This window comes from Choloepus didactylus, chromosome 17 (genome assembly GCF_015220235.1).
Source record: "Choloepus didactylus isolate mChoDid1 chromosome 17, mChoDid1.pri, whole genome shotgun sequence".
NCBI lineage: Eukaryota > Metazoa > Chordata > Mammalia > Pilosa > Megalonychidae > Choloepus > Choloepus didactylus.
Genome location: NC_051323.1, coordinates 48,161,345 through 48,188,134, shown reverse-complemented (window position 1 = coordinate 48,188,134; position 26,790 = coordinate 48,161,345). Strand labels below are relative to the sequence as shown.

The 26,790-nt window shown below is 33.2% G+C and overlaps 1 protein-coding gene across 2 annotated transcripts in view; it reads right to left on the bottom strand.

The window, feature by feature from the left end:
• LRPPRC (leucine rich pentatricopeptide repeat containing) overlaps nt 1–26,790 on the bottom strand; it is a 105,137-nt gene that overhangs the window by 25,181 nt on the left and 53,166 nt on the right. For both annotated transcript variants that reach the window (XM_037806558.1, XM_037806559.1), the window contains exons 21-29: nt 25,719–25,849; nt 24,931–25,016; nt 23,317–23,524; nt 14,980–15,104; nt 14,386–14,492; nt 7,950–8,018; nt 7,162–7,252; nt 526–668; nt 289–394 (exon numbers count right to left, since the gene is read on the bottom strand). In XM_037806558.1, coding sequence (XP_037662486.1) covers nt 289–394; nt 526–668; nt 7,162–7,252; nt 7,950–8,018; nt 14,386–14,492; nt 14,980–15,104; nt 23,317–23,524; nt 24,931–25,016; nt 25,719–25,849 — 1,066 coding nt within the window. The remainder of the gene's footprint in view (nt 1–288; nt 395–525; nt 669–7,161; nt 7,253–7,949; nt 8,019–14,385; nt 14,493–14,979; nt 15,105–23,316; nt 23,525–24,930; nt 25,017–25,718; nt 25,850–26,790) is intronic.

Genomic DNA, 26,790 nt, shown 5'->3' with positions numbered 1-26,790 from the left:
TTTTTTTCATCACTCAGTATTTCACCATGGCTCTTAAAATTTAAAGACATTTTTCTATAAATTGGCATGATAATACCTAATAAAATTAAGAGTACTTCCTTAATATTACCTAATAGTCAAAATTTTAAATTTCCACAAATGCCCCAAAGGGTCTTTCTTAATTAAAAGTATGAAAGAAAAAATTAATATGGAAAATTTAAGTTCCGTCTATATTCTACACCATTTTTAATTTGCTGGACTTAGATTCCACATTGCTATTAGAAAGAAGACCCCATTATACATGTTTACCTTGACTTCTCTTCTGTGCGCAGGCATTCAGTAGTTCTTTCTGGAAATCAGTTTCTACAGGTGGGGTTGATGAAGAATTCAGGGAGTTTTCATCCTCATACCACAACTTAAAAACAAAATTATTCAAACACCGAATTGTAAATACAGTGATCTTTTCAGTATAAAACTGGACTGATCTATGACCTAAAATTATACTGAAAACAAAATCTGTTATGCTTACAGCTAAAAACAAATTACCTCAGGTACATCAAATGGAACCTCCTGATTACTGTTTTTAAGGATTTCTGCCAATAACCTTAATGTCTTCTCACGAGGAATAATATTTTCTTCTTGCATTTTATTCCAGACAGCATCAGCTCTTTGCCAGTCACCATTTATTTCTGTAAAATGAGATTAGGCAGAAATTGGTGAATATACTAAACAGAAGTCATGAATATTTAGAACTTTTTTTTTATTTGATGTTGAAGGAAGCATTATTCTAAATGCTGCCTCCAGGAAAGAAACACAGTGACTGCAGACCAGCAGTGAGAAAAGACTTTTTCAGCATACCTGTTTGTACCTTTTGAATTTTAACACAGAAATACCTTACTTATAACAAACAAACAAACACACTTTATCTATTAACCACTTTGAAAATCATGTTGATAAAAAAACTGCCTTTTTAAAGTAACTGAGAAACTGTCCATTGCTGAAATTAAAATCAGAAAGAAGTGACAGTTGCTAACTCAACTATGCCCTTCACACTTGCAAAGGTTATGATACATGTATACTGTACAGTACACAGCAGAAGGTCTAAAATGATTTAAAGTATGTAAATGTATGATTTTCTTCAAACCCTTTTCACTTAGTTGAGTAGAGAAAATTGTCTGTGTCTCTTCTAATTAGCTTAAGAATTTTATGACAGTGTGTGATAGAGTATATCTTCTTAGATTTCTTATCTCAACAAACAATGTTACCAGCCTAAGTCAGTGTCAGGGGGGTACAGGAAGTTTGTTGGAAAAGAGGCAGATTCCTTCATATTGAAAATCTCAGTTCCTCCTATGTGGTAAACCAGTCTTCACAAATAGCAAAAACTAAGAATCAAGAATTTGTTTTTAAACATTCTAACAGATGAGTAAAAGAACAGACTAGGTAATTTAACTTAATAAATTAAATTAATTTCTTTTTGTGAAAAATTAGATCAAGATATGAAAAATGCCACAACACTAAGTTCAATACAGTTAAGCAAATGAAATGCTGCTGTTTTCTATTTTTAAATTTCCAAATATGTGTAAATATCACCTCATTTGTATTAGAGCACAAACATTCCAGAAAACATGAATAAATTTGTTCCTCAACACCTGAGAGTAAAAATAACAAAGCACTAAAACAAATGTACTTTACCCTAAATTTTCCCCTAAAACTCAAAAAGCAAAGTTTTTTGCTTTTGAATGAAGACAGGAAGTACAGAACTCAAAAAGAACAATAAACAAAACATTTTGGGAGTTCCTGGCCCCCAAGTGTCTTGAAGACTGCACACAGCAGTTTGCTTGACCTAGGGCTGTTAAGGTTTGACCTATTCTCCTTGTAATATCAGGTGCTAAGTGTAATCTATACTGAAACTACCTCCTCCCTGAGCCTCCCTGAGATACTGTTAACTCTATAATCCTCCCCTCCTCCCTGTTGATTACAATCAACCCTTCCCTATGTTGCAAAACCCAGCTCCCTACCTTATGCTCTCTTACCCATTGGAATGTTGAACCCTTATAACCAGCTTATTCAGCCCCCCAAAGTGTAGCAGTTGGCACTTCACACATGGTACACTACGGTACGCTGTTGGTACTAAAGTAAAGTGCTCGCCATTCAGAGCAGCTCCTGAATCCATTCAGAGAAGCTCCTGATTTCAGGGCAACATGACTTGACTTCCCCACCCTGTAGGTAAGCCCTATAATGAAAGCTCATGTCTCAGAATGTGTCTGGTGCTTTCTTTAGTCCTTTGGCTACAAAAGCCCTTTTGGGCTGTGACATACATGCTATCAGGAATCTGTAACAGCAATAAAAAAAAAAAAAGTAACGAGTAGGAAACTTCCCCTATGTCACACGTAGATGGCAGCCTAAATTTTCATAGGCCCAAATAGTAGAAATTAACTTCAAGTTCAGAATGGTTTTATACATACTTTGATAATAAATTAGTCTAAGTAATATAAAACCCTTAAATTTACAATGAGTCTTCAAAGCAAGATTGTCATAAGCCATTTATGTTTTTCTTTATCTAAATGATGGCATATAATATAAAATTCAAGGGTAATTTTTTCATGTGAAAGTATAAAATAACTTTATTAAAAAAAAAAACAAAAAAACAAGCCCATGAATCTCTGTTCTGTAGAAAGAGAAAGCTGGAGCCCTTCAGCTTATGGCCCAAAGGTATGGACTGCGGGGAAGATAGGGAGTTGCCAAGACTGGTAACTACTGCCTAGGAACTTTTATAAGGGATTAATTTTTAAGCTCAAAAAAACTATCTCAAACACTGAAGAAGGAGGTGGGTGGATGATTCCTAACTCTGTACCTTTAGACTAAAGAACTCTAGGAAGACAATTATCTTCTTACAAAAAAGGTACAAAATATTTTAAAAGCTTCTACTTTGGGAAACAAAGACATTACAGAGATGCAACTGTTAAAATAGACTAATAATTTTTAACAAGCAAGTATTTCAAAATATAGATGAGTATTAGACAGTGTAATGTAGCATGAAACAACTCAGTAAATACATACACACGCATATTTTTAAGGGAAATAAATTTCTTGCATATGTATCTGGATCATAAAATACATAGCCAAAATTTGAGGCACTCAAACCAGTCACTATGTCAAAATCTACAGCAGTGTGTAAAATCTCACAGAGGCCAAGAAAGGCCATGCCTTCCTTATATAATAAGGCTTTGGGCTTAAAATTCCTTCTGTTGAGGGAACAATGATCATACTTGTTATCTGAATAATAAAACAGCCAGTAACCTGAGTTGTGACCAGGGAATGAAGTTCTACCTCTATAATCAACATCATGTTTCTGGAACACAGAGTTCCATCTTTAAATAACCTCTAAGAACTCTGAAGTTATAAACTGAAAAATTTTAACACTGTTAGTGAATTTTAAAAGAATACAGCATAGTTGTAGGGCTACATCTTAAGGTTCTATGACCAGAGTGTAGCAGTTGGCACTTCACACATGGTACACTATGGTACGCTGTTGGTACTAAAGTAAGAAATGAAGATTTCTAGTCCAGGGCTTTAATTGTAAAGCTGATAGCAGGTACACATTACTGATATGCTGAGGTAATTTCCAAATTCACTATCTGTTAATCACTTGAAAATGGTCCTCAAATAGCATTCCCCTGGAAAATGAGGATTCCAGGTCTGGACAGGTATTAGGCAAGATGAGCCTGGATTCTCTTATGCCTGACAAGGAACTATCAAATATTAATGGGATTGTATAAAATGACAAAGAAGTCAATGTGATGGGGTTCCCACTGGTGAAAGACTGGACAATTTGAGCACCGAAAAGAATCATGACTGCCACAGACTGAAACACAATATATAAACTCCATGAATTCAGAAGTTAAAAAAAAAAATTCATGAATCAACTCTGGATGTTGCAAAGCCACCAGATCATTACTTTAAAAAACAGTAGTTAAAGGGAACAAACCCCAGCATTTATCCTTTCTTTCCTGTGGATTTAAGTCATATTGTTAAGCAAAAAAAGTAAGCCACAGAACACTATGTAGAGTATGATCCCATCCATGGGTAAAACAATCAAAATATAGACGCATATGTAAAAATATATGTATATAAAGGTAGAGAAAGAGAGGACTGGAAGGATGGCCAATTGACAGTTGTTGACAAAGTTACCTCTGAGGTGGGGAAATAGGGGGAACACAATGATGTTTTCACATTTAGCTCTATATTTACACGAAAAGAAATGCCAAAGGCCATAAATATTCAAAGACAAGGACACTAAATAACTTCTGAGGTAGAATAAACCCTGAGGTTGTAAGCCTTTTCTTAAAAAATAGATTCGAAGAATTTTTTTTGGAAAATTATAAATGTAAAGTAGCTTTATTCTTAGACATAGTTCCTTATGAATATAAAGAACAAACTACACTTCTATACATAAAAAAGAAATTGAAATGTTTAGAAAATAAGAAAATGTTTGGTAAGAAGGTGCAAACATTTTTGTTTAGAAATAATAGGATATTCCTTATGCAGGCAAAGGAGTTTGTTTCATTCATGTAATGTTTGTTGTGGAACCTAGGACATAATTTTGCTAGCCGGTCACAATGTAAAGTCAAACTGCACTGGAAAAGATAGAAGTGAAGTCTGAATTATTACAGATTCTTATAAGAGCTCATATAAAACCATCATGCTACATTGAATCAATGGAAAATGAAAGCAGTTTTAGTATAGCTAGTGTTTAGTATTAAAAAAACGTATACTTTCTTATACTAGGTTATATTTACATGGGTTTTGGCTCTGACCATTAAGCTATATATCTTGGTTTTGTGCACATTTCTGTATTATGTTGTAATTAATAAAATAATGAAGTATGTGTGTGTGTTTATACGTACAAGCACGTGAGGTCCTGTTTTAAGATAAACAAAGGAAACTGCTCTTAAACAAATATCCAAAAATAATTAAGTCAACCCTTTCAAAAGCTAAAATTACATAAGAAGGAACAGCTCATAAAAAATTCTGGTAGATCAAACAAATTATTTTTTGAGAAATCCACCAAAATATGGATTTTTCAAGTGCAATAGGACCACATTTAACACATTACGTATCACATGCTTCTTTTAAAATACAGTTAGTCTACAGTGCTTTATAAATTATGCAGCAATATTTAAGTAGTAGTCAGGGGCAAAATGGAGAAAGGGGACCACAAAAGCAGATTTGCTTACTTTTTCTTCAGAAAGGAAAGAAAGCATTGAGTTATTAGAACCAGGTCATCTATTTATAGCACCACAGAAGGCGGGAAGTACACAACAAAAGTATACTATAAGGATTCCACTGGCTTTCAGCCTCACCAGAGGCCACCTACATTCTGCAGAGTTCCTCAGACTACTGGCTCTAATACACAGAGCAAGAAGAAACTGGAGGGAGGCACTCAACAGAACAGATGGAGGAGATTAAGGAGAAGAGAATGGTATACCTCAGAGGCTGCTTATCCCGAGGGAAATTTTAAGATGAAACTAGAAGTCTTTACTTTTTTTCTTTCTTAAAAAGCAAACAAACAAAAAAAAACAAAAAAGATAATGGAAGTTCATCTGAAAAGGAAACTGAAAAGGAAAAAAGGAGAAATTTGTGAGGCTGGCCACCTCTCGTACTTCCCTGGACCACCGCTGCTCCTCACATATTCTTACAGTTGTTCTTACATTCTGTATGTAAGTCTTGGTTATGTGTCTAACTTTCACTAGAACACTAATTTTTACATCTCTAGTGTCTACCATAATGGCTAGCATACTAAGGGCTTCACAGATTTTTTTTTTTCCTGAAATAGTTTAAATAGTCTTCTATGGGGCCTATGAGACTCATTTAGACAAATAAAATGCAGTAACTCTTTTCTTTTAACTTTGCAAAAATTAGTATTTAAGCATGAAAAAGTTCTTTAAAATAAAAAAGGAGGGAGATGGTTAGCACTTGAATATAGGTTATAATCTACAATTTAAGGATTAAATGCCTAAAACATAGGCTTTTAATTCTATATATTCAATACCAATCTCAGCATTGTGTGCTAGAATTTGATCATCATTCAAGCCAAAATTTTAATAATTACACTGCGACATGTGTACTTCAGGGCAACTTACAATTAGCATGTCCATTTTAAAACAGATACTGCATGTCTTATGCACCTGCTTCAAAAAATAATATTTACACCATCAAGATGTAAGATAAAGCTTCCAATGAAATAAAAAAAAATATATATATACACACATACACACACATAGATTTCAAAAAGGCAAATGAGCTGACTTATTCAATGCTGTCTGTTTGGTGAAGGAAAATTTGCTATGAGAAAAACAGAGCAATAAATCTAGATCAAATATCTACAAAGCAAACAGGGAAAAGTCACAGACACTTTTGTCATTCACAGACACTTCGGTCATTCCTCTCTACCCAAATATCCTAAGAGACTGTACATAAAGTCCCCAAGTGTGTAAACTGCTACAAACTTGCTTCAGCATTATTTGATAATAGAGACCAAACGTTTTAGAAATGTCACTTTTCTAAGAGTGTGAACAAAGACTGAGGTACAAAGATGAATAACGCAATGTTGTTATAATTTACAATATGGAAAACTGAAAGCTATTCACATGTCCAGCAACAGGAGTAAATTCTATGTTGAGTGAATTCTAGTACCTCATTCAATGTATTAATTTAGTCATTTAAAGGTGACAAAAGGTAGAAAAAAATGTTTTTATCACTGAGTCTAAAACATATTATGATCACACCTTTAAAACAAATTATTTTCTAGAAAAGGATCTATACACAGGTTACTTACAGAAGTGACTAATAAAGCTATTTGAGGATTTAAATAAAAAGAGAAAAAGAATAGTCTCTCCCCAAAAAGTCCTTTTAAATTGTCACTTTGATGAAGAATTTCTACACCTTCTTATTATAGCAAATAAAAATGTAAGAAGTTATGAAGATTGTACAATGTCTAGTGACACAAAATAACATTTTATGAAAAATTTCATTCTGTTCTCTCATTGAGCTCTGTTGAGGACTCAGCATTTGACAATCCTGGAGCTTCCTAAAGCCTGATAACTCCTTTCCTGCCACTGCCTTCAAAAGAATCAATAAATATCTCAAAATGAACACATGAGGAATAGTCTTATCACTTACTATACAGTCTTAGCAGATTGTAGTACATCTTGTCTCTGTCACATTCAAATAGTTTCTGTGTCAGCTCCACTAATTTTTCCAGGGTTTCAACCTTAAAAATAAGATAAAACAGATGGCTCTAGATTATGTAAAAAACATATTTTACAGTTGACAAATCTCAGTTGAATAATCCTTCAAACTGGCATCACCCAAACAGCAAATCAGCTTTATTTCAAAAGTAAAAGGGCCAAAGGATCCCTTGGAGTTGAGAATACAACATGAATACTTATCCAGATAGCTGAGGGACCCTCCAAGAAGGTGCATTTTAAAGACTACAAAGGCATTTGGGGTAGAAGACATGGTGAGGAGAAGCCAATGAGTAAATGAAAACACTCCTCCACCTAAATGTTATACCCCTCTTCCCTATGGCTTTTACTTGGCAGGATGTGAACAGATACCCACACTGGAGGAGAGGTTAAGAAGAAATTCCAATGGGCTCCATCAAGTAACAATTCTAGTCACTAAGGACTAATGCAGGTTTAAACTGCCAAGGAAACATGGTTACCCTGCCAAAATCAGCGACTAGAATAACACAAGTTAAAATCTTCAGGGACGAAGTTAAAATTTTTAGAGATTCTACTGCACCTCAGGAACATGAACTAAGCTATTGTTTATTTAGAAAACAACCAAAATAACATTTTTTCCATAATGTTATATATCCCCTGACATCCCCAATTGCACATGACATGCTGGACACCTGCTTTCTACTCAGTTTTAGGTGCTTAAGACATAAGAAATTAAATACCAACCTGGTTACTTGAAATACATCTATCAGAAAACCACTGAAGTCTTGTAGGGCGAGCTCTAATGCCTGGAGTCTGTAAAACACAATAATCATATAGCACACAAGGTAAGTTTTCAGCTAAATGTTAATTTTTCCTCAAAGGTAGACGGTTTTTCCTCTAATGAATTCACTGCCTCCTTCCCCAACCTATATACTGAAAGAAACCTGTAACTTAATCCCACAGTTATCAAAGACCTTTAATTAAGATTAGAACAGAGCATAAAATGCAGCCTGTATGTAACCCATGTCTAGAAGAAGATTCGGATTATTTCAAAATGCTGCTTTGCAGGTCAATGTTTATTCCATAATCCTTTATTAATAAAATGGTTAAGCTTTCTTCAGTTTGAAAATAAATCCTTGACACAATGAACCAAATAACTCCAAAATACGTAAAATTAAACACATGCACCACCCCCCCCACACACACATACTCTTCAGAGATGCCAACAAACTCAGGAGACAAATCTTAATAATGCGTTATGCAGAATTATTAACACTTCAATTGTCAAAACAATAAAAACAATAAAACAGTGGATTTTTAAAAGAAACATGCTTTTTAGTACTGTTTTAAAATTTACAGTAATAAAAGTATACTAATGATTACACAAATGCCTACCTAGGACTTAAAACTAAATGTTTAAAGGATAAAGCAAGTAAGTACTTAAAATTTCTTCATAGTCTTACTTTACTTCAATCAATGAAACGTATGTTATATACTCAACTAGGAATTACTAAGTTTCAGTCAATAACTGGCTTCAAAGTGATTATTTTACAATTTTAGATATTGGAATAAAAGACAAACCACTTCAACATAATTCCAAGGATTTGTCACTCTAACTATAGTATTTTCATCATCTGTAAGAGGGCTTCATTATTAAATACTACATTTCAATCACAGCATTATGATAAGAAAACTACATGCTCATTAGCCCTGGCTGCTCAAAGTCTAGAGGAGGTACCTTTACTGCTCTCTCTGCTCAGCTGTAGATGAAACCAGGTATCCCTTGAATCTGATCTCTTATTTATAGGTCCCCATTATTATTATTTTTAATTAACATTGTACAATGTTAAATTAACAACTGAAAAAAGAAACTACCATCTTGCAGCTTTGGTAGAATGACAGAAAAATTGGGAAAGTAGGAGCTGTATGAGAGTCCCATTTTTTATTGTTTAAGATTCCATATTTTGGTAAACAAAAATAGATGTCAAATAAATTAATCACTGAAATATATTCTTAAATATCATTAACAAATACATTTGAACACAATTTCTACTCAAGGATTTTCTTACAGTATGTTTTCTTATACATGCACTACATTAAAAAATGAAACCAATATCAATATATACAAAAAACCCTTGAAAAAATAGATAATCCTCTTTAGAACACAGCCAAATGCAAAGGCTACCTTCACTTGCAATTTTCAATATTATTGCTGATCCAATGGCAATGAGCTAAATGGCACAAATTTATGGCAAGCTCCTCTTGTTTGCAGCTGACTAATCTGCCTGCCACTAGCAGAATAGCTGACTTATACAGCAGCTATTCCTATGGTTCATTTTGAAATTGAGAAGTGTTTTCACATATGAATCTCAATCATCAAAAGAACATCTAGGTCAGATTAACTAAATCTCTTAGGCTTCTGTAATAGTCTACATTTCTGGCTTATCTCTTGACATCTTATTAAATCTTAAACACTGCAAGCTAAAAGCAGAAATAGAAAGAACATATAATAAAAACAGAAGAAGAGAATTTTAATTGGGATGTAAGTATAATTTATCAAAAACCAGTTAATAAGCACTTAATTAAAATAGTGACCTAATCTCTTAAGTTTTTCTGCTTTTTGCTACATACAATCTATTTAACGGTCAATGAATATAAAATAATATTATAATAATTATATTTGTTATTTTATTTTATTATATTGTATTATAAGTCATCTTTGTTTTCACCTGGGTTACTGTGCTTCAAAACACATTTTCTACAGTTGCGATTCAGAACTAGGTCACTTGTAAAAAAAAAAAGGTACTCCAAAATCAAAAGTCATTTTCATTACTTTTCCCTAATTTCTGTATGTTACTCTGATGTAAATTTGGTAGTATCATAATAAGCTTCTATAAATACTGCTAAAAATATTTATCAAGTAATTATGATCTTATAAAGTGAAAAGAAATGAAGATTCTCCTGTATTTCAAACTACCTCAAGGAAGATCATTTTAAGTTTAACCCAAAGAATAGAAATTTAAACCTGTTTTTTTCTTGCCACTACTGCTGGAAATGAAAAAACACCAAAAAGCACAACAATAAACCACCCTAGCCTTAAGTCTTCATGCTAGTAGCATTAATGGTAGCAGTATGAAGGGGGAAAAAGAACAAACAAGTAAACAAAAAACACTTAACCCAATTATTTAACCCTATAACTAGGATAACAAGGGAGGAAAATGGGTATTAAGGCACTTGTTAAATCTTTCAACATTTGTCCTTTTCTTTAAAATCTTCAGAAGCAGATTTAAAGATCATGCCTAATAATGAGGAAGATATGGCTGAACAAGTCTAACTATCATAACTAAATATGATCCACTTAACCAGGTATTACAGGAGACACTAAGTAAAATAATTCATGGGAGAGGGGGTATGAATTTGTAAGAGAACTGACATTTCTTGGAATTTGGGAGGTCAGGAAAAACTACCCACAAAAAAACCAAAAGCCAAAAAACTCGTTCTAAAATCTGGTCTGTATATGTAAGATCTATCCTGGCTTATTAAAAAAAGGCAAACGGGGATAAGCACTGAATTTGATCTAGTAAAGAACAAAGGGAAGAGTAACAAAGATTGGAAGATCACTGTAATCCAAACTTTTGGTCTTAAATCAAAAGCCATTAGAAAAGGGGGTGGGTGGGGAGCTTCTCAAGTGAGGAGCCAGCAAATTTACTCTGGTTGTAGTGTAGTGAATGGAGAGGGATTGGAAGGGAAACAGCAGATATAAAGACAGTTAAACGTGATTTAGAGATTTAAGCTTTAATGACCTGTTAGACAGTAGCCCCCCCAAAAGTCAAGAAAGAATAATTTTGGAGAAAGGATGAGTTATTTTGATAGTTCAGATATTGAGAGGTCAGGAGATCATAGACATAGAGATGGTGTAGGGAAATCGAAAGAAAAATGTAAAATGAGGGACCTGACTTCAAATTCCAACAAGCTACACAACCCATTCTCTGAACGTCACTTTGCCCTAATTTCTTCTCAGAGTTTTGTTGAGGTTCCTATAACGATGTACATGAAAACCATTTGAGACGTATAAAAGTGTTACCAATACTAGTTATACTGTCTAGCTGGTAATCTAGGTTTGGACCTCAGAAGAAGTTAGAGTAAGAAATGCGAAGTTTAATGCAAAATTGTACTCATCTTTGTGTTTGAATCCGGAAAGCATAGCACTGCCTAGCATATGCCAAGCACACAATAAGTAATTACTAAACTACCCAGAGGGCTAAGGCCAAAATTAAATACTACATTTCTTTAAAGAGACCTTTATATGGTTATTTAACATTTTATACCACTGTTTAACTTTTCATATTTGCATTTATCATCTCTCCCTGGATTTAATGTCTGGTCTTGAAACACAGAATGAATTACCCAAAAAAGTTCATGACTTTAATAAGGTCAATTTTTTGTTCAGAGCAATACAATCTCATTTTACCATAAATTCTAGCAAAAGGGAAGTTGAACTACTCAGGAGGTCTGGGTTTTATTCCAATCTTTACTACTATAAACCACGTGGTATGTGGCTGGCTATCTTCACATATTAATCTCATGTTCAAGGAGCATCATATTAGCTACTTGAGGATTTAAACTTAGTTGGATTCACTTTTCTCTCATCTCTTTTGTCTTCTTGGGAAGAAAGTAACATTTTTTTCTAAAAATACATGTGCTCATAAAAACAGAAAATACAAAAAGTAAAAAAGAAAATACCACTATAATTCCACCTTCCTGCAATAACCCATGTGTATAAATAAAATAAAAGACGATGTTGAACTTACTGTCTTACATATAATATGTAATATAAGTATACTGGCCCATCTTTAAAAGAAAAGAGAATAGACTACACATCGGATCTTGCCTCTATCTTTCTTCCTTTAATGTGAGCATTGTTATGACTGTTTCCTCTCGTGATCTCCCACAGTGCTTCAAAAATAAACAAGTTCTAGTGTATATTTAGCTTTGGAAATTCAACTGTAGTGAATCTACCCATTGTCAAGACACTATTGCTTTTGGGAATGATAAAAATATTGCTCAGTACTTATAAGATTCTGATGTATGCTCATATGGTCTTGCTTTATTAATTTTGATTACTTTTTTGCATTTTTAAGAATCCTTAGAAAACTATAAGAGAAACCTCCCAAGTCTTGGATTTTAATGGTGAAAACATCAAGTTCCCACCTAAACGATACATCTTTAATTCCCCTCCAATTAACCATAAAAAAAACCACAACTGAAAAGGTACTTCAGGATAGTCTCACACCTTGCTATCCTACCCTAGAGTACTGCAGGAGTTCTGTGAAGTTATTCCTTACCTCTTATACAATTTTGTATACACCTACTGTGAAAATTCTGTTATCAGTAGATAGCCATTCCTAAACCACTACCCTTAATGATATTGTAAGGTGGCAAAACTCAGAAAGTAATTAAGAGGCAGCAATCTTCTCTTCCCTATTCATGTGACATGCATGAACTTTATGCTAAGCATCATATTGTGAATTACATGAGGTAGTCAAAGAAGACAACACAATCACTACCTTTAAGGGACAAAGAGAATTTACATTTACTGATCACCTACCATAATCCAAGAAGCATGCAAGCTGCTTTACATGCATTATGTGATCAAATCTCAAAGACAGATACTATATTTCCTTTAACAGATGAGGAAATGGAAGCTTAGAAAGGTTTAGTAACTTGTCCATTGTCACACAAGCAAGCAGATGGTAAAAGGAGAACTGATTCTGGTGCCTTTGGTTGTTTCTATTATGCCTTGCTTATTAGATAAAGGGAGATACATGATTTCCTTCTGTAGCACCTCTGACAACTATTATCTGAACACCTGAGCTTCATTTCTACTCTCATCAGCACTTTCCTGACACCATGCATCAACAGCAATGGAACTCAACAGGCAGACAGTTCCCCTCATTTTTTCAGGAACATATTGTGAATTATATGACTACCTCATATAATTTACAATATGATGCTTAGCATAAGGTTCATGCATGTCACATTTGTGTTTTCATTTTCCAGAAAACACAAATGAACCACTTGAGCTACAGAAGCACCTGTCCAGATACCATGCCCCACTGCCCTCTGAAAAGGGGGTACACTGAGTCAAAAGACAGACAGAAAGAGAAGAAAGTTCTGAATTAATTTCACAGTCCTCCTTTCCCATACTGGACTTCTCTCTTTCTTGAAAATCATCAGGAGAAACAATAATGATTTTCTGAGTTGTGTGCCTAAATTTTCTATTTCTTGATAAGCAGCCATTAATATACAAATAATAAGCAAAACATTATCTTAGCATCCTATCCACCAGGGGTTTTTTGGGAAGAGGTATAGAATAAAGGCAAAATGAGATCTGAGAGAAGGCTGGTGCCTGCCCTATTTGATAAGTTCACAATTTGAATCACATGAAACGCTTTTTCCTTAAGGCAACAGGCCCATCTTCTATGGATTTATTTTTTATTTTTTAATTTTAGTGGTCACAGAATTACTGAACAACAAATTAATCACAACTTGGAAAGACTTCATAGTTGCCCTCTAACTTATCAATTACAGTAAGCAAAATTTCAATCAAGCCTAGATAAAATATACTAATCCTAAATAGGCCAGGTTTGTACCTACCACTTCCCATAAGCTGCTTACTAGAGTTAAAAAAAAAAATAAGAAAAGAAAAGAAAAAGAAAATTTAAATTAAATGCCAAACAGTTGCAGACAGCACTTTTTTGGCTGATTAACTTGTAGACAAGTATTACAAATAAATCTGAGCATGGTCTGCAGCAAATTAAATTCCACTGCTTTTAAGAACAAAGAATTCCTTGGAAAAGAGGATTAGCAACTTTACACCCAGGAATGCCAGTTTAATTTAATTGTTCCACAATCCAAGATTTAATATGCAAATATAATTTTGATATATAACAGTGAATTTAACAAAGTGAGAAAACAAATTCAATATACAACCAGACTGCCTTTTCTGAACTGTAATTATATACAATAAAGAAGCAGGCCGATTTTTCCCCCCATTATTGGAACTGAATTCTATTAACATAAATCAGAACAAGTGTAATTAAAGGTTAAAAATTTTAAATGTATTCTAATTAAGAATCTAAATAGCTGTACAATTAGAATACTGTAGTAAAAACCACACCTCAATGATCTTCTTGGCCTCTTTGTAATTTCCTGTTTGCAGAAAGGCAAAGAAGAGATCATAGAACATCGTCATTTCACCTTGTTCTTGGCTTACAAAGTCCATCGCTAGAGAGGAGAGAAGAAAAATATTAGAAGGAAAAAAAATACATAAAACCACAGTATCAAATGAATTTCTGAGCAAATATAAGAAAATAGCTTAAAAACAAATATTTAGAATAAGTAAAAAATTATAGCTATATCAACCAATTTTCTGTCATATTCATTAGCTAACAGGATACATGTATGGGCATTAAGTACCTAAAACTAGCTTCAAAGAGAACTGGTGGGGATACAAGTGAAAAAAATCCTCACAAAGGGAGATCACCAAGAAGGAGAGCACAAAAATAATAGAGGGGTCACTTTTTAAAATGAACAGTTATTAAAATCAAAGACATTTATAATATTAAAAATCCCCAATTTTTTCTTTTCAGTTCAGAAGTGTGATGAAGTTTCTCTGTATGTGTTTGCTTCCTGTTTTCTTTTCACAGGTAACAATTAAGATCAAATAGAAGGGGAAAAAAAACCTACATTAAGATATTAGAAGGTGACTAACCTTTCTGAATTAGATCAGTGTTGCCTTTCTCTATCAGTTTGCATAAGATATCATGAATTCTTGGTAATATTTTATACTTTTCACAGCAATCAATGGCAACTTCAAGAGCAGCAGGTAAGTCATCCCTTGGAAACATTGAAAAATAAACAACAAATAAATCTAATGCACTTTAGGCTTTCAGTAATGGTTTAGAAACATGTACACTGATCAATCAAACTGTACATAACTGAGCAGAAAACCACAAAGTAACAATGGAAATAAAAGTAAGAGAAGCAACCCTCATACATGAATGTTCAGGGTTCAGATGTCATTAGCAGTTCCCTCTTTTCCCTGCTTCCTTTTTTACTCAGCTTGCTAAATGGTACTTTTAAAAAGTCCAAATAGATGAAGGCATGCTCTGATTTTATTATAAATAAAATCCAATTTTATGAAATAAGCTGCTATAAGAATGCATTATTTCTAAAAGCAAGGACTATTGTGAAATATCTTTTCCAATTACTTATGTGCTTCTATGGTCCTCAATATTTTCAGATTTGGAAAACTACTAAATTACTATCACTAGCTATGAAGGAATTTTCAAACAGTTTTCAAATTTTTTATCATACTCTTGCATACTGCCACCTTTCTGAGATAAGTAGGAAAATAAGCTCAGAATTCACGTTATATAGCTTACTGTTGAAGAGTATATTCTTGTGTTAGTGAATTCTAGAACTAGAACCCTTATTAGAGGGTGAGCTTTTAAAAATGATTACAAGTTACAAAGACAAGTCTTCTCTTATGTGGTGAGAAGAAAAAATAAAAAGATATTTTCATTAAGTCACAGTTTCTTAAATAAGAGTGAGCAAAAATATTCTTGTGGGTCCTTGAAAAGTACTTTTTTTCCTTTAAAAGGAAAAATGACAAATATGAGAAATACTGCTCTAAAATATAAGAAGAGCTGGGAAGAGCTGTAGAGATTATTGATCCAACTTGACACACCGCCTTCCTTTATTTTTAAATAGATGAGGAAACCGAGGCATCTACATATTGATTTATTTGCCTGAGGCCACTCAGTATACAGAACAAGGCTCTGGCACCTGAACCCCGGATTTCCCACTTTCAGTTCAGTACATCTAATTATATATTATGCTCTATTAAAAGCACTGTTATTTGTTTACCTTAAAAAAGGTGGTATTATTTGTGGTAAGAAATTGGAAGATTCTTGAAAAGAGAGAATGAAATATATAAAGAAAGAAGGATGGTGAGAAACAAGGACCAACGTACAACTAATAAGAAGAACCCTTATGGAGAAAACAGTATTTTTTCATACCCCCAACAGTTTTCAAAAGGAAAAAAGTCTTTTTATTTCCTGTTAAAGCCCTAACATTTTTGTCTATTATACGAATGTTATGTTGCCCTAGACTGAATTACTATTTTATCTAGATTAAGGTTTTAAGCTCTACTAAAAAGTAACATACAATGAAGAAGTGTTAATTTTACTGCAGTAATACTGACATAGTGAAAATGAGCCTATCCTGATGGATCTCTACCTTATCCCCTTCCTAAGCCCTGTTTACAGTGCATCTTCTGGCACCCCACAGAGTCATTTGAATTTTTGTCATTTGGGGTGAAGACTAAATTACAGGTTAATTTCAAAACCGCAAGTAGATGTTGCAGGCTAGATTACTGTCATGCAAGAGAAATGCTACAGTAGCTACCACATATGATATAAAGCTTTATATAATCAGTATTTTCCCTTGCTTCAGACACGAGTTCAGTTATCGCCTTTTACAATTCCAGTTAATGGAAAACTACTAACCCCCTTTTAAAGGCAAAACTAACACATAACTGATTTTTTTGAAGCAACAAGATTTGCTTTTTCAGATCAATTCCTAAACTGGAATAGTATTGTCTCAATTGTATTTACCCTACATTAGGTCAAAGCTATCAATAAATGAATGTATAATTGTCTTGTCAATCAAAGAGACATGCTAATAGTCTTTGGTCTGCAAATGTATGCTTCTGAAGATTATACGTGCTCAGAACAACAACAGAAAAGACAAAAATAGCAAAATGAAAATAATTCATATATTTGTTAATTTGAAATACAAATGCCACCTGTCTCAGATTGTTAACAAAATGAATTAGAAATCTGTAATGAAACACTTCATACAAAGTGCACTGAAGATAGAAATGAACTAAATGACCAGTTTTATTAAATTCCTATTACCTACATTCTAACTTGCAGTTAATATCACTTTAAAAAGAGATAAAAATTTACATTCCTCACATAATGTTATGTCATCATTAATCTTTCATATCATGACTTCTGGATTTCAATCCCAATTGATAAATACTACCTGTAGCTGAACAGAAGCAACGTGATACATTTCCAAAAGTGATGAAAAATAGATTCTCATGGTGGCTGAACTCAAGGAACTTGGGGTTTCCTCCCACTTTTAATACTGTGAAGTTGTATGAATTTGTGCTATTAGTTAGCTTCGTCTACTCAAATAAGTTGGCACCAGTAGAGAAAATCATCCAAGATTTGGTAAAGGGGCATAAAAAGTGAAAATATCAATTTTATTAGGCAGGATGAAATCAGTAAGAGCAGCAAAATATCAAAAGGAGAAATGTGGGAACCCCTTTATACCAAAAATGTAGGGCAACACTTTTACCAAACATTGTGTATTCTAGCTTCTTTGACATAAAGTGAATCTAGGATTTCCTTTTTATAATTTAAAACCCTACTCCAAAATATCAATAATTCTTTGAAGAAATCTTGTTGATAAGATTACTTCTGGATTCAAACTTTGATTCCATGCTTATTTCAGTATACATGCATATTTTTAAAGCTTTATCCACAAATGGGTCACATTTAAAAGTCCATTCCTGATAAAAATTGATTCACTGTACTTTCACAAAGCCTCCAATAACACAAAGAAAATCAGCTCTACAACACACTACTATCTCTAAAAAAACCCTGTATTTTCAAAGACAAGACCCCTCCCAAATTTTTTCAATAGAATACATAAAATGATTAGCATGAATAAAACTATATATACTAATAAAAAATTTTTAAAGTATATTTTAATTTATGCAAGTTAACTTAATATAAACTTTACCAAAATTTTGTTAGCCTACAAAATAAAAGCAGAACAGGGGAAAAAAGACTCTATAATTCTAAATTTAAAAATAAATAAATAAATATAGATATAAATATAGACTCAGTCCAGTAAGCAATCTGAACACTTAAAAAAAGAGTTCCATTTATTAAACTGAACGGACTTATTTGGCTCACATTAAAATTCATTCTAGATGTATTGGAATAGCTAGACGTAAATACCTGAAACTATCAAACTCCAACCCAGCAGTCTGGACTCCTGAAGATGACTGTATAACATTGTAGGTTACAAGGGGTGACAGTGTGATTGTGGATCACACTCCCTTTAACTAGTGTATGGATGGATGAGTAGAATAATGGGGACAAAAACTAAATGAAAAATAGGATGGGATGGGGTGGATGATTTGGGTGTTCTTTTTTACTTTTATTTTTTTTACTCTGATTCTGATTCTTTCTGATGTAAGGAAAATATTCAAAAATAGATTGAGGTGATGAATGCATAACTATATGATGGTACTGTGAACAGCTGATTGTACACCATGGATGACTGTATGGCATGTGAATATATTTCAATAAAACTGAATTTAATTAAAAAAATTCATTCTAGAATCTGTAATTCCTGTTTTAAGGGAACATGACCTTATAATAAACTAAAATTGTCATCTCTCAATACTACATGGAGGAACATCCAAAAAGGCAAACCTGTAGTACATATGGCAAATCTGATGTTACCTCTTGTTTCAGTAAATCCTTATTTTGAAATTAAAGTTTGCTATAATGTCACTGACAGAAAAACAAACACTACGTAAGCTTCCTGGAAATACATTCATATGATGCATCCACCCATCATGAAAATATCTACTTAAATGTACCATGAAAAAAAGCTCATATAGCTCAAACAAATTCCTCAACACAAATAACTAAAAATTATGAATGTGCTTCATATGATCTTGAATTGTTAAAACAAGAACCGTGACAAGTATCTATTCACATATCAGCAGCTTTAAACATAGCCTCCTTACTTATAGCAAATAACTTTCCAATGCAGGAAGGATACTTAATTTAAACAACAAAAAAGATGACAAATATTGATTTTTAATTGGAACAAAGTGCTTCAACATTTTGCACAAAGTGTTAGTGAAGTGGCAATTGACCTGAAGAGCTTACTGATTGAAACGCTTTCAAATCTGAAATCAATAGAAACAAGAAAGGCTTTGGAGGAGCAAATAAAGTTTAAAACAAGGAGGGTAAAAACCCTCATACCCAAAAAACAAACTATTCTATAAATCTTAAGCGGATGTTCAGTATGGGGAAAAAATCAATTCAAGAAAAACCATCATCTTTATAAAAATTATTCTGTTAAGAAAACCAGCCCTTGAAAGAGCTAAATGTTTTTTCTGCTCATCATCTATAAATGAGAAATCTTCAAGGAGACCGGTGTTGCAATTACAACTAATCCTCCCCCAAAAATTAACTGTGTTGAAGGCTTTGTAATTTCCCTAGGTACAATTTAGCTGTCACTTACTTTAAAATTTACTCAAACATGCGTTCCGAACAGCACTAACTTCACATGTCAAGTGCTTTCCAGCCAATTGAGTCTAAACTGGAAGTCGGTGTTAAACAACTGAATGATTAGACAAGATAGCTCATTTCCCTGCTCTTTTGTTCAGAATAAAATGCCACATTTACATTATCAGGCTCAACAGGATTTTCTGACAGAGGGAGAAAAACCCTACTGAACATTGTCCGGACTAAGCACATGAAGCCTGTCATTTACCAATCATCCTTCAAAAAGCAATAGCCATGAATGTAACTTAATTACGACCCAATGATCCTTGACAAAAAATCATCTTATCACTGTCCTGTCCCCCTAGGGCAAATGAACCACTTTTGTCCTCTGGCACTGATGATGCTAAATTCTTAATTGCAATAATGGAGTAAAAGAGCCAAACCTTCTTAATTTCTTTTCAGCACAAAAAGTTTTACTCTAGAAGGTAAGCATTCCCATAAAAAATAAAAGTAAACAGTATAAATGAAGAAGCTAAAATCGAAGAAGGGGAGGTATGACAGATTAGCCAGTATATTTCCCATTTTATGTAACACACTGAAGTGTTACAGTGAGTTTTAAAACTCACAGTGCCATAGGTTATCTTACAGAAATTATGACCTCTTTAAAGAATTTAGGATTTGATTTAGCAAGAGTTCTGGGAGGATGATGATGTACTTAAGTCCACGATGCACTTAAATGAAATGCGTATGTGCACATATGGATTATAGCACAAATCAGCACAGAAAAATCCTCAATGAAAAGCAGAAATTAAACTGCTTTAATCATTTGCACCAATATAATCCAGTTAAATAGCTTCAGATATTTTCCATATGCAATGAAACCAGAATGGATCAGCTATAAAATAAGTAAAGCTGAAACTGATCACACAAATTTTTGTGCTTCTAAATCTGATGGCCCAGATTTTATTAATTTCACTTCCTTTACCATAACGTAAAGATGAATCAAAAACTCTTTTAACCTTTTCTAAAGCCTTTCTTTCTTCCTTAATATGGAAGATCCATGTCATCTCCCTGAATCAGGCATGGTTTCAATAAAAGAAATATATTTAAAAAAATAAAGCAGTTGCAGAAGAAAATGTTTACAATAACATTCATTTGGACTACATTTAAACACTTGATTTACAGAGCAATCTAATATAAATGAAATATGAAGTTATTTTGTTCAACTCTGAGTATTTCTTTTCTGTTTATGCAAGTATTATTAAAATATACAGAAGCAGATTAGTTTACCAACTTCTTTATAATTTTGCAAACCTGCTAGCACTCTGGATTTCCTTTGACAAATGAATAAAAACAAATACATTATTTACATACCACACAGATTTTTTACATTAGCCAAGTAACGTGAACTGACATAGTAATAATTTCTCCTGTGTTTTACCCAATGTTGAAGTCAGTTCCAAACTAAGATCTGAATTTCCAAGAAGCTCAATCTTTCTAAGCTCAATCTCATGGATTTGTTTCAGAATTATAATACATAAGTGATATCGTCTTTAGTTTTTGCAATGACGTTCCAGAAAGATGCCTGCCTTTGAATAAAAGGACAAAGATTTTGTATAATGTTCTGAAATGCTTTTCATAATTTTATCTCACATTTGAATAAGTAAAGCTCATTCCTCAAATGGTGCCATACTTGCTGAGGTCAATTATATATTACTAAAGATTAGACATATTTAATCAAATCAAATACATGTGGACTTTTTGATATCTTCCATCACTTGGGAAAAAAAGAGTTTTAAAAAGTTTCAGAGTAAATTTTTCCCCCGACTAAGAGTGCCACTAATGTTTTCTGCAATTTTATAAATACAAAATTTACTTTATCTCCTTTTTTATTAGTCTCATGATTCTAAAACAGTGAAAAGTCTTTTTATTATCATAGATGAAACTGAAAGATCTTGTCATGGGAGCTGCCTCTGCAAAGCAAAGATAGCAAAAAAAAAAAAAAAGTAGGTAAATAAAAACAGAAGGCAATAATTTCTATATGTATCTGAAAGTAGTAAGAAACCAGTAAGAAAAAGATCATGATTTAGATTTTTTAGCCTAATTAACAGGAACAGCCAAATCGTACTGAATATACAAATATTTGAATATATTGTATAATCCAGTGGGAATACTGTATAATCCAGAGGGAAGCAGAGAGCAACCAATTATGTTACCCGGTAGCATCTGAACTCCATGCCATCTCCATTTTCACTTGGGTAAGCACTCCTTGGTTCATGAGCCCCATCTGCAGACCTCTTTAGGAAAACTTTTATGTCTTCTCTATCTTCAAAGTATTTCTATTTGTAAAATGCCTTTCTACCATGGCCTTGTTTTCACTGTTAATTGTTTTATTTTTGCCGAGCAGAGGAGGAGGGCCTAATTCTTCTGGGCACTGGGCCATTTCTTTCAAATCCTTATGCAGAACTCCACACGCAATTTGCAGAGATGGGTCTTTTAAACAATCCAAAAAATTCTAGTGGGAAGCATGTTAATTATAGGATTTCTATATAAAGTTGGCTGTGAATATGAGAACTCAATAATACAGTAATTGTCTGAATCACTATTTCTATAAAAGGATGTGATGTTGAGATTGTGGAGGACTTAGCCAATCATCTAACTTGAAAACTGTTTTTTAATTGGATGGTAAAGAAATTATTTCATAAAACATGTATGTATATGTGGGTGTGTGTGTAAACACACATTTCCCAACATAGAGCAAGTAAAAGAGATGTTTTTTATTCTACATTTTTTATTCAACACTGAACCATTCATAATATTCAATTAATTAGACCCTTTAATAAACAAAGAAAAACCATCAGAAACTTAGGAAGAATATGACAACCATTAAGATATATCTTTTATTTTTCTCCCGGCACTGAGAGGGCAACATTCATGCTAAAACCAGAAAACTCCACTCACAAAACAAGCAGATTACAAATTGCATTAAACCATGGAAAAGATGAAAAACAGGTAAGATCCAGGAAATTAAAAACCAAAACAGAAAACAAAAAACACAAAACCAAACTGGAAAATAAGATAATACAGTGTGCATAATCATCTTCCTAAAATACTTCACTCATTACAACGGAATAGACTGATTTTGTGATTTGCATTGGAAATAACACTTTAAAGTGGGTACCAACATGAGCATTTGGAATGAAAAAAATTCAATTAGTCTTGCCCTATTCTCAACAAATTTCTTCTTCCCACAATGCATAGACATCTTTAAGATGGTTATGAAACCTAGAATAACTCTAAAGAATTTGTGAATAAAATAAGATACCATATGGACAAAGGTGCACTGAAGAAATGCTTCTACAATATTACCTGAATGACAGTCATGATGCATAACTAAAAGGCCCCAGAGGGCCTTCTTCCTTATATCTATAAATCATTAACACTTGTAAGGTTCAAAACTGCGAAAAACTAGACTCAATTCCATGTAATATCATCATATGCCCCAGCAAAAAAATCACCAGATCATTCCAACAGGATGTGAGCCACAGGACCCCAGGGCTGCCAGCGATTTTAAAGGTTACCTAGTTCACATAAGCCCTCTTATTCTGTGGCAAGGAACCAAAGGCATCCACATCACCACAGAGCATATACAAAGTATAATCCCAAAATCATTGGATTCCTTCTTTTAATACCAACATTCAAAATTCAAAATTCAATTAACTTACTTTTCCAGATAAAGAGTGACCAATGGGGAACTTATGGTGGTTGATGGTTTTGCTAACCCTAGAGTCACGATGGCTTCATGCAACTGTTTTACTGTTTCAACTTCACCTCTTAAGGCTGCATCATTTAGGATGTGGAAAAAGGACAAGACTGTTGAATCTTTGATAAGAACATCCTTCTCTTTCATCTCCTTTAGAATGTTAATAGCATCTACAATGAAGTAACACAAAAGACCCTTAGGTAATTTCATGTAGGGAAAACAAACTGCTATTAAAATAGCATTTCAAGCCCAGCAGGAATGTAAATTCTAGTGTATAATGCCGATTTCAAGTTAATTACTACTTGCATTTCTAAACGAGACTACAATTATAAATCCACAATAGCATGGTTTTATCATTTCCCTGCAACTTTGACTACAAATTATAGATAGGGACTGTGTGCCCACTTTGCACCACATAACCCTGCACAGTCTGCCCTATAGCTGTAAGATCCTCCTAAATGGATGCTTTTATCATTCAGTGCTAACATCTGCTAAATCACACCATTGTTTCTGCAGCAGATGGCTTGTCAGGAGGCCAGATAATAAAGATGTGTTTACACAGTATATACAGCCAGACTAATGGTCTGATACCGATAGGGCCTGTTTGCTATGTCGATACTAATTAGCCAAGCAGAGCCAATGAAAGCTTTCCAAAAGACTGCATGTTAATACATTAGGTTCATTAAGCTTCATTAGGAAGGCAGAAACAAACATTTTAGGATATGGAATAAGTGCATTTTTATAATGTTGTTCATAATTATTGCACAGACAAAATGTTTTGACTGTTTTACAAAAAGTGACTTAATAAAAAAACAACAACAACAGGTTGTTCCTTAGAGTTTTCTGTATCAGAAAGGCTTTCTAGGAAAAAAATCAATATTGAAATCAATTATTTCCCCATACATTTTCCACTATAATAAAATTAAAATAATCCTCTCTAGGAATAAAAAGAAGAGGGGAGGGCTAAAAAAGAGGTTTCAAAATGAAGCCAAATCAGAAAGTAACAAGCAAACAGTAAGAATATATTATCAACTGTAATTAATATTAGGTTTAGCATTATCACGAGAAAATTAAGTGATGCAAATCAGCAATATAATCAGCTATGCTTTTCCCAAGAGCATCTAAGTAAAAACTTATTAAAGTATACATTTTGTTAATGTTATTAAAAGTTAAGGACTACTACAAAATTCAGATTCTTATATATAAGGTTATGTTTATAGGCTTTATGCTTAGCCTTCAGACCTTCTTAAGCAAAAACAAAGCCATTATCCAGGCACATAAGCAAATTGTGCCATAAGTCATGATCTTCAAACTCAATCCAAACAGCAATGCTAATAAAAACTAGCTGTAGAAATGCAAAAAGCACTGAGCTGTGCAAATGTAAATGACAAGCTTGCCAATCCATTAAAACTAATGGCCTACAATGTCCATGCAGCTCTGGTTGGATTCACATGCAAATTTGTATGCAAAGTGTTCAAGCACTTTGCAGGACATGATATACCATTAATATCAATTCAATGTTATTTCAGTGGCAAGATACTTGCATCACATATTTCCTTGATATGCCAAGGCTTACCTTGGAGCTTGCCATGTTTTCCCAATACTTTTACGAGGCCTACATACTTGTTGGTGTCAAGGACAGCAGATGAATCTAATCGGTCACTAAAATTAAAGCCACATTTATATGTTAAAAGTCAAAAAAACTGTGAAAAGGACTGCAATATTCATTTTATCACTTTTCACAAATGCAAAGAAGGTTTAAACTGTTTCCGCATTGGCCCCTACACTTCAGTTGAGACTTATTACTGAAGGCATACATGAATTCACATGTAATTTATTCAAAGTGACAAAAGAAGTAAAAACCTAATGTTACATATATATTGTACCACTTTATCTACAAACAATACTAATGAAGTTCCTTGACTTCAGATGATTCTAACTTCATCATGAACACTGAAATATCAAAAAACATATTAATTTGATAAATCTATCAGGATAGGAAACCAAAGATACCTGAGAAATGAACAGAATTTTGTTTATACTACAATGTAGAAGGGAAATAGTTAACAAGTCTTATAGAAGTCATCAACATGGTTGTAATATGCAGTTATATAACTAGCGTGTGGTGGGAGGAGAGACTTTGGCTTTAAATACTGGAATTTTTTATCATACTTAAAAATATCTTGTTGAAAACAAACCATAATTAATCAAACAGCCTCATTTTATGAAATTTCAAAAACACCAAGAACAAAAGATTTTTTTTTATTACCTTATGTAAGGCAGTAATATTCAATCTACTTGATCCATCAAGGACTATATATCAGTATAAATCTCTATGACTTGTTTCAGTGCCAGGGTACTCACAATTCTTGTTTCAGGTTCAAAGCATCTTCTGCATTATCATGTCGACAGCACAAATTTATTAAAGCTGCATAGCCACCAGGAACCATGTCCGATTCATATTTTGCTTTTACTTCAAGGGCTTTTTGCATATTCTAAAATGAAGGTAAAAAGCAAAAAAAGGAAGAAATTAATGAATATAAACATAAAAATGTCAAATTTTTAGTTTTAATGTTCAAAGTTTAGAAAAATCTCATAGTACTTTAAAAATAAATGGCCTCATGTTCTGAACTTGACCTGTTCCTCAATATTTTTATTCACCTTTTCAAAAGCAGATAAGTCAGCTATATATAGTGTTTAATAATAAAAGATTTGTTACCAGTAATGCAAACTAGGCCATATTTATGCCATATTTCATGTTAGCGTTGTATACTGTATTTTAAAAAAAGACTTCCAGGTTAAATATTCACCTCTATTCACAGTCCAATCTCCATATGCAGAAATATAAATCATTTCAAAGTTCCTCACAATCTACTGTAATAGTCAAATAATGTGAAGAAATATTTTAGAGTTCTGCAGTACTGTTATAATCTTAAAGTCAGTCATATTTTCTTTTAAAACCACAAGCATATGACCAAATCATACTGATCTAGAAACTGAAAAAAAAGTCTACTGATAGCCCACAAATTGCAGTCACACACTAAAATGAACACAAAGTACAGCTGGACGCCTGCTGAAAAAAGGCAAGAGACCCTTTATCTCAGAAAGAGCTTTTTTTCCAGCAGGAAAATGGAATTTCAATCCCTGCATTAACAACCTAGTAATATTTGACTTGCAAATGACTACTGCATGTATCAGTTGCTTGACAATCTAGATATAAGAGACCGGAGCCATGGCTTGAAAGGACATTTGGCATGTATGATAAACCTATCACGGTTGTTACTATCATTCACTTTGCAGATTATTGTAAACAAACTAGAGCAACCCGAAAACATGCCATTCAAGGTGTAACAGAAATTAGTTAACCTTTCATTTAATTGCATCCTTCACAGGCATGACTTATAATAATCAATAGCAAAATTCACAAATATTATAT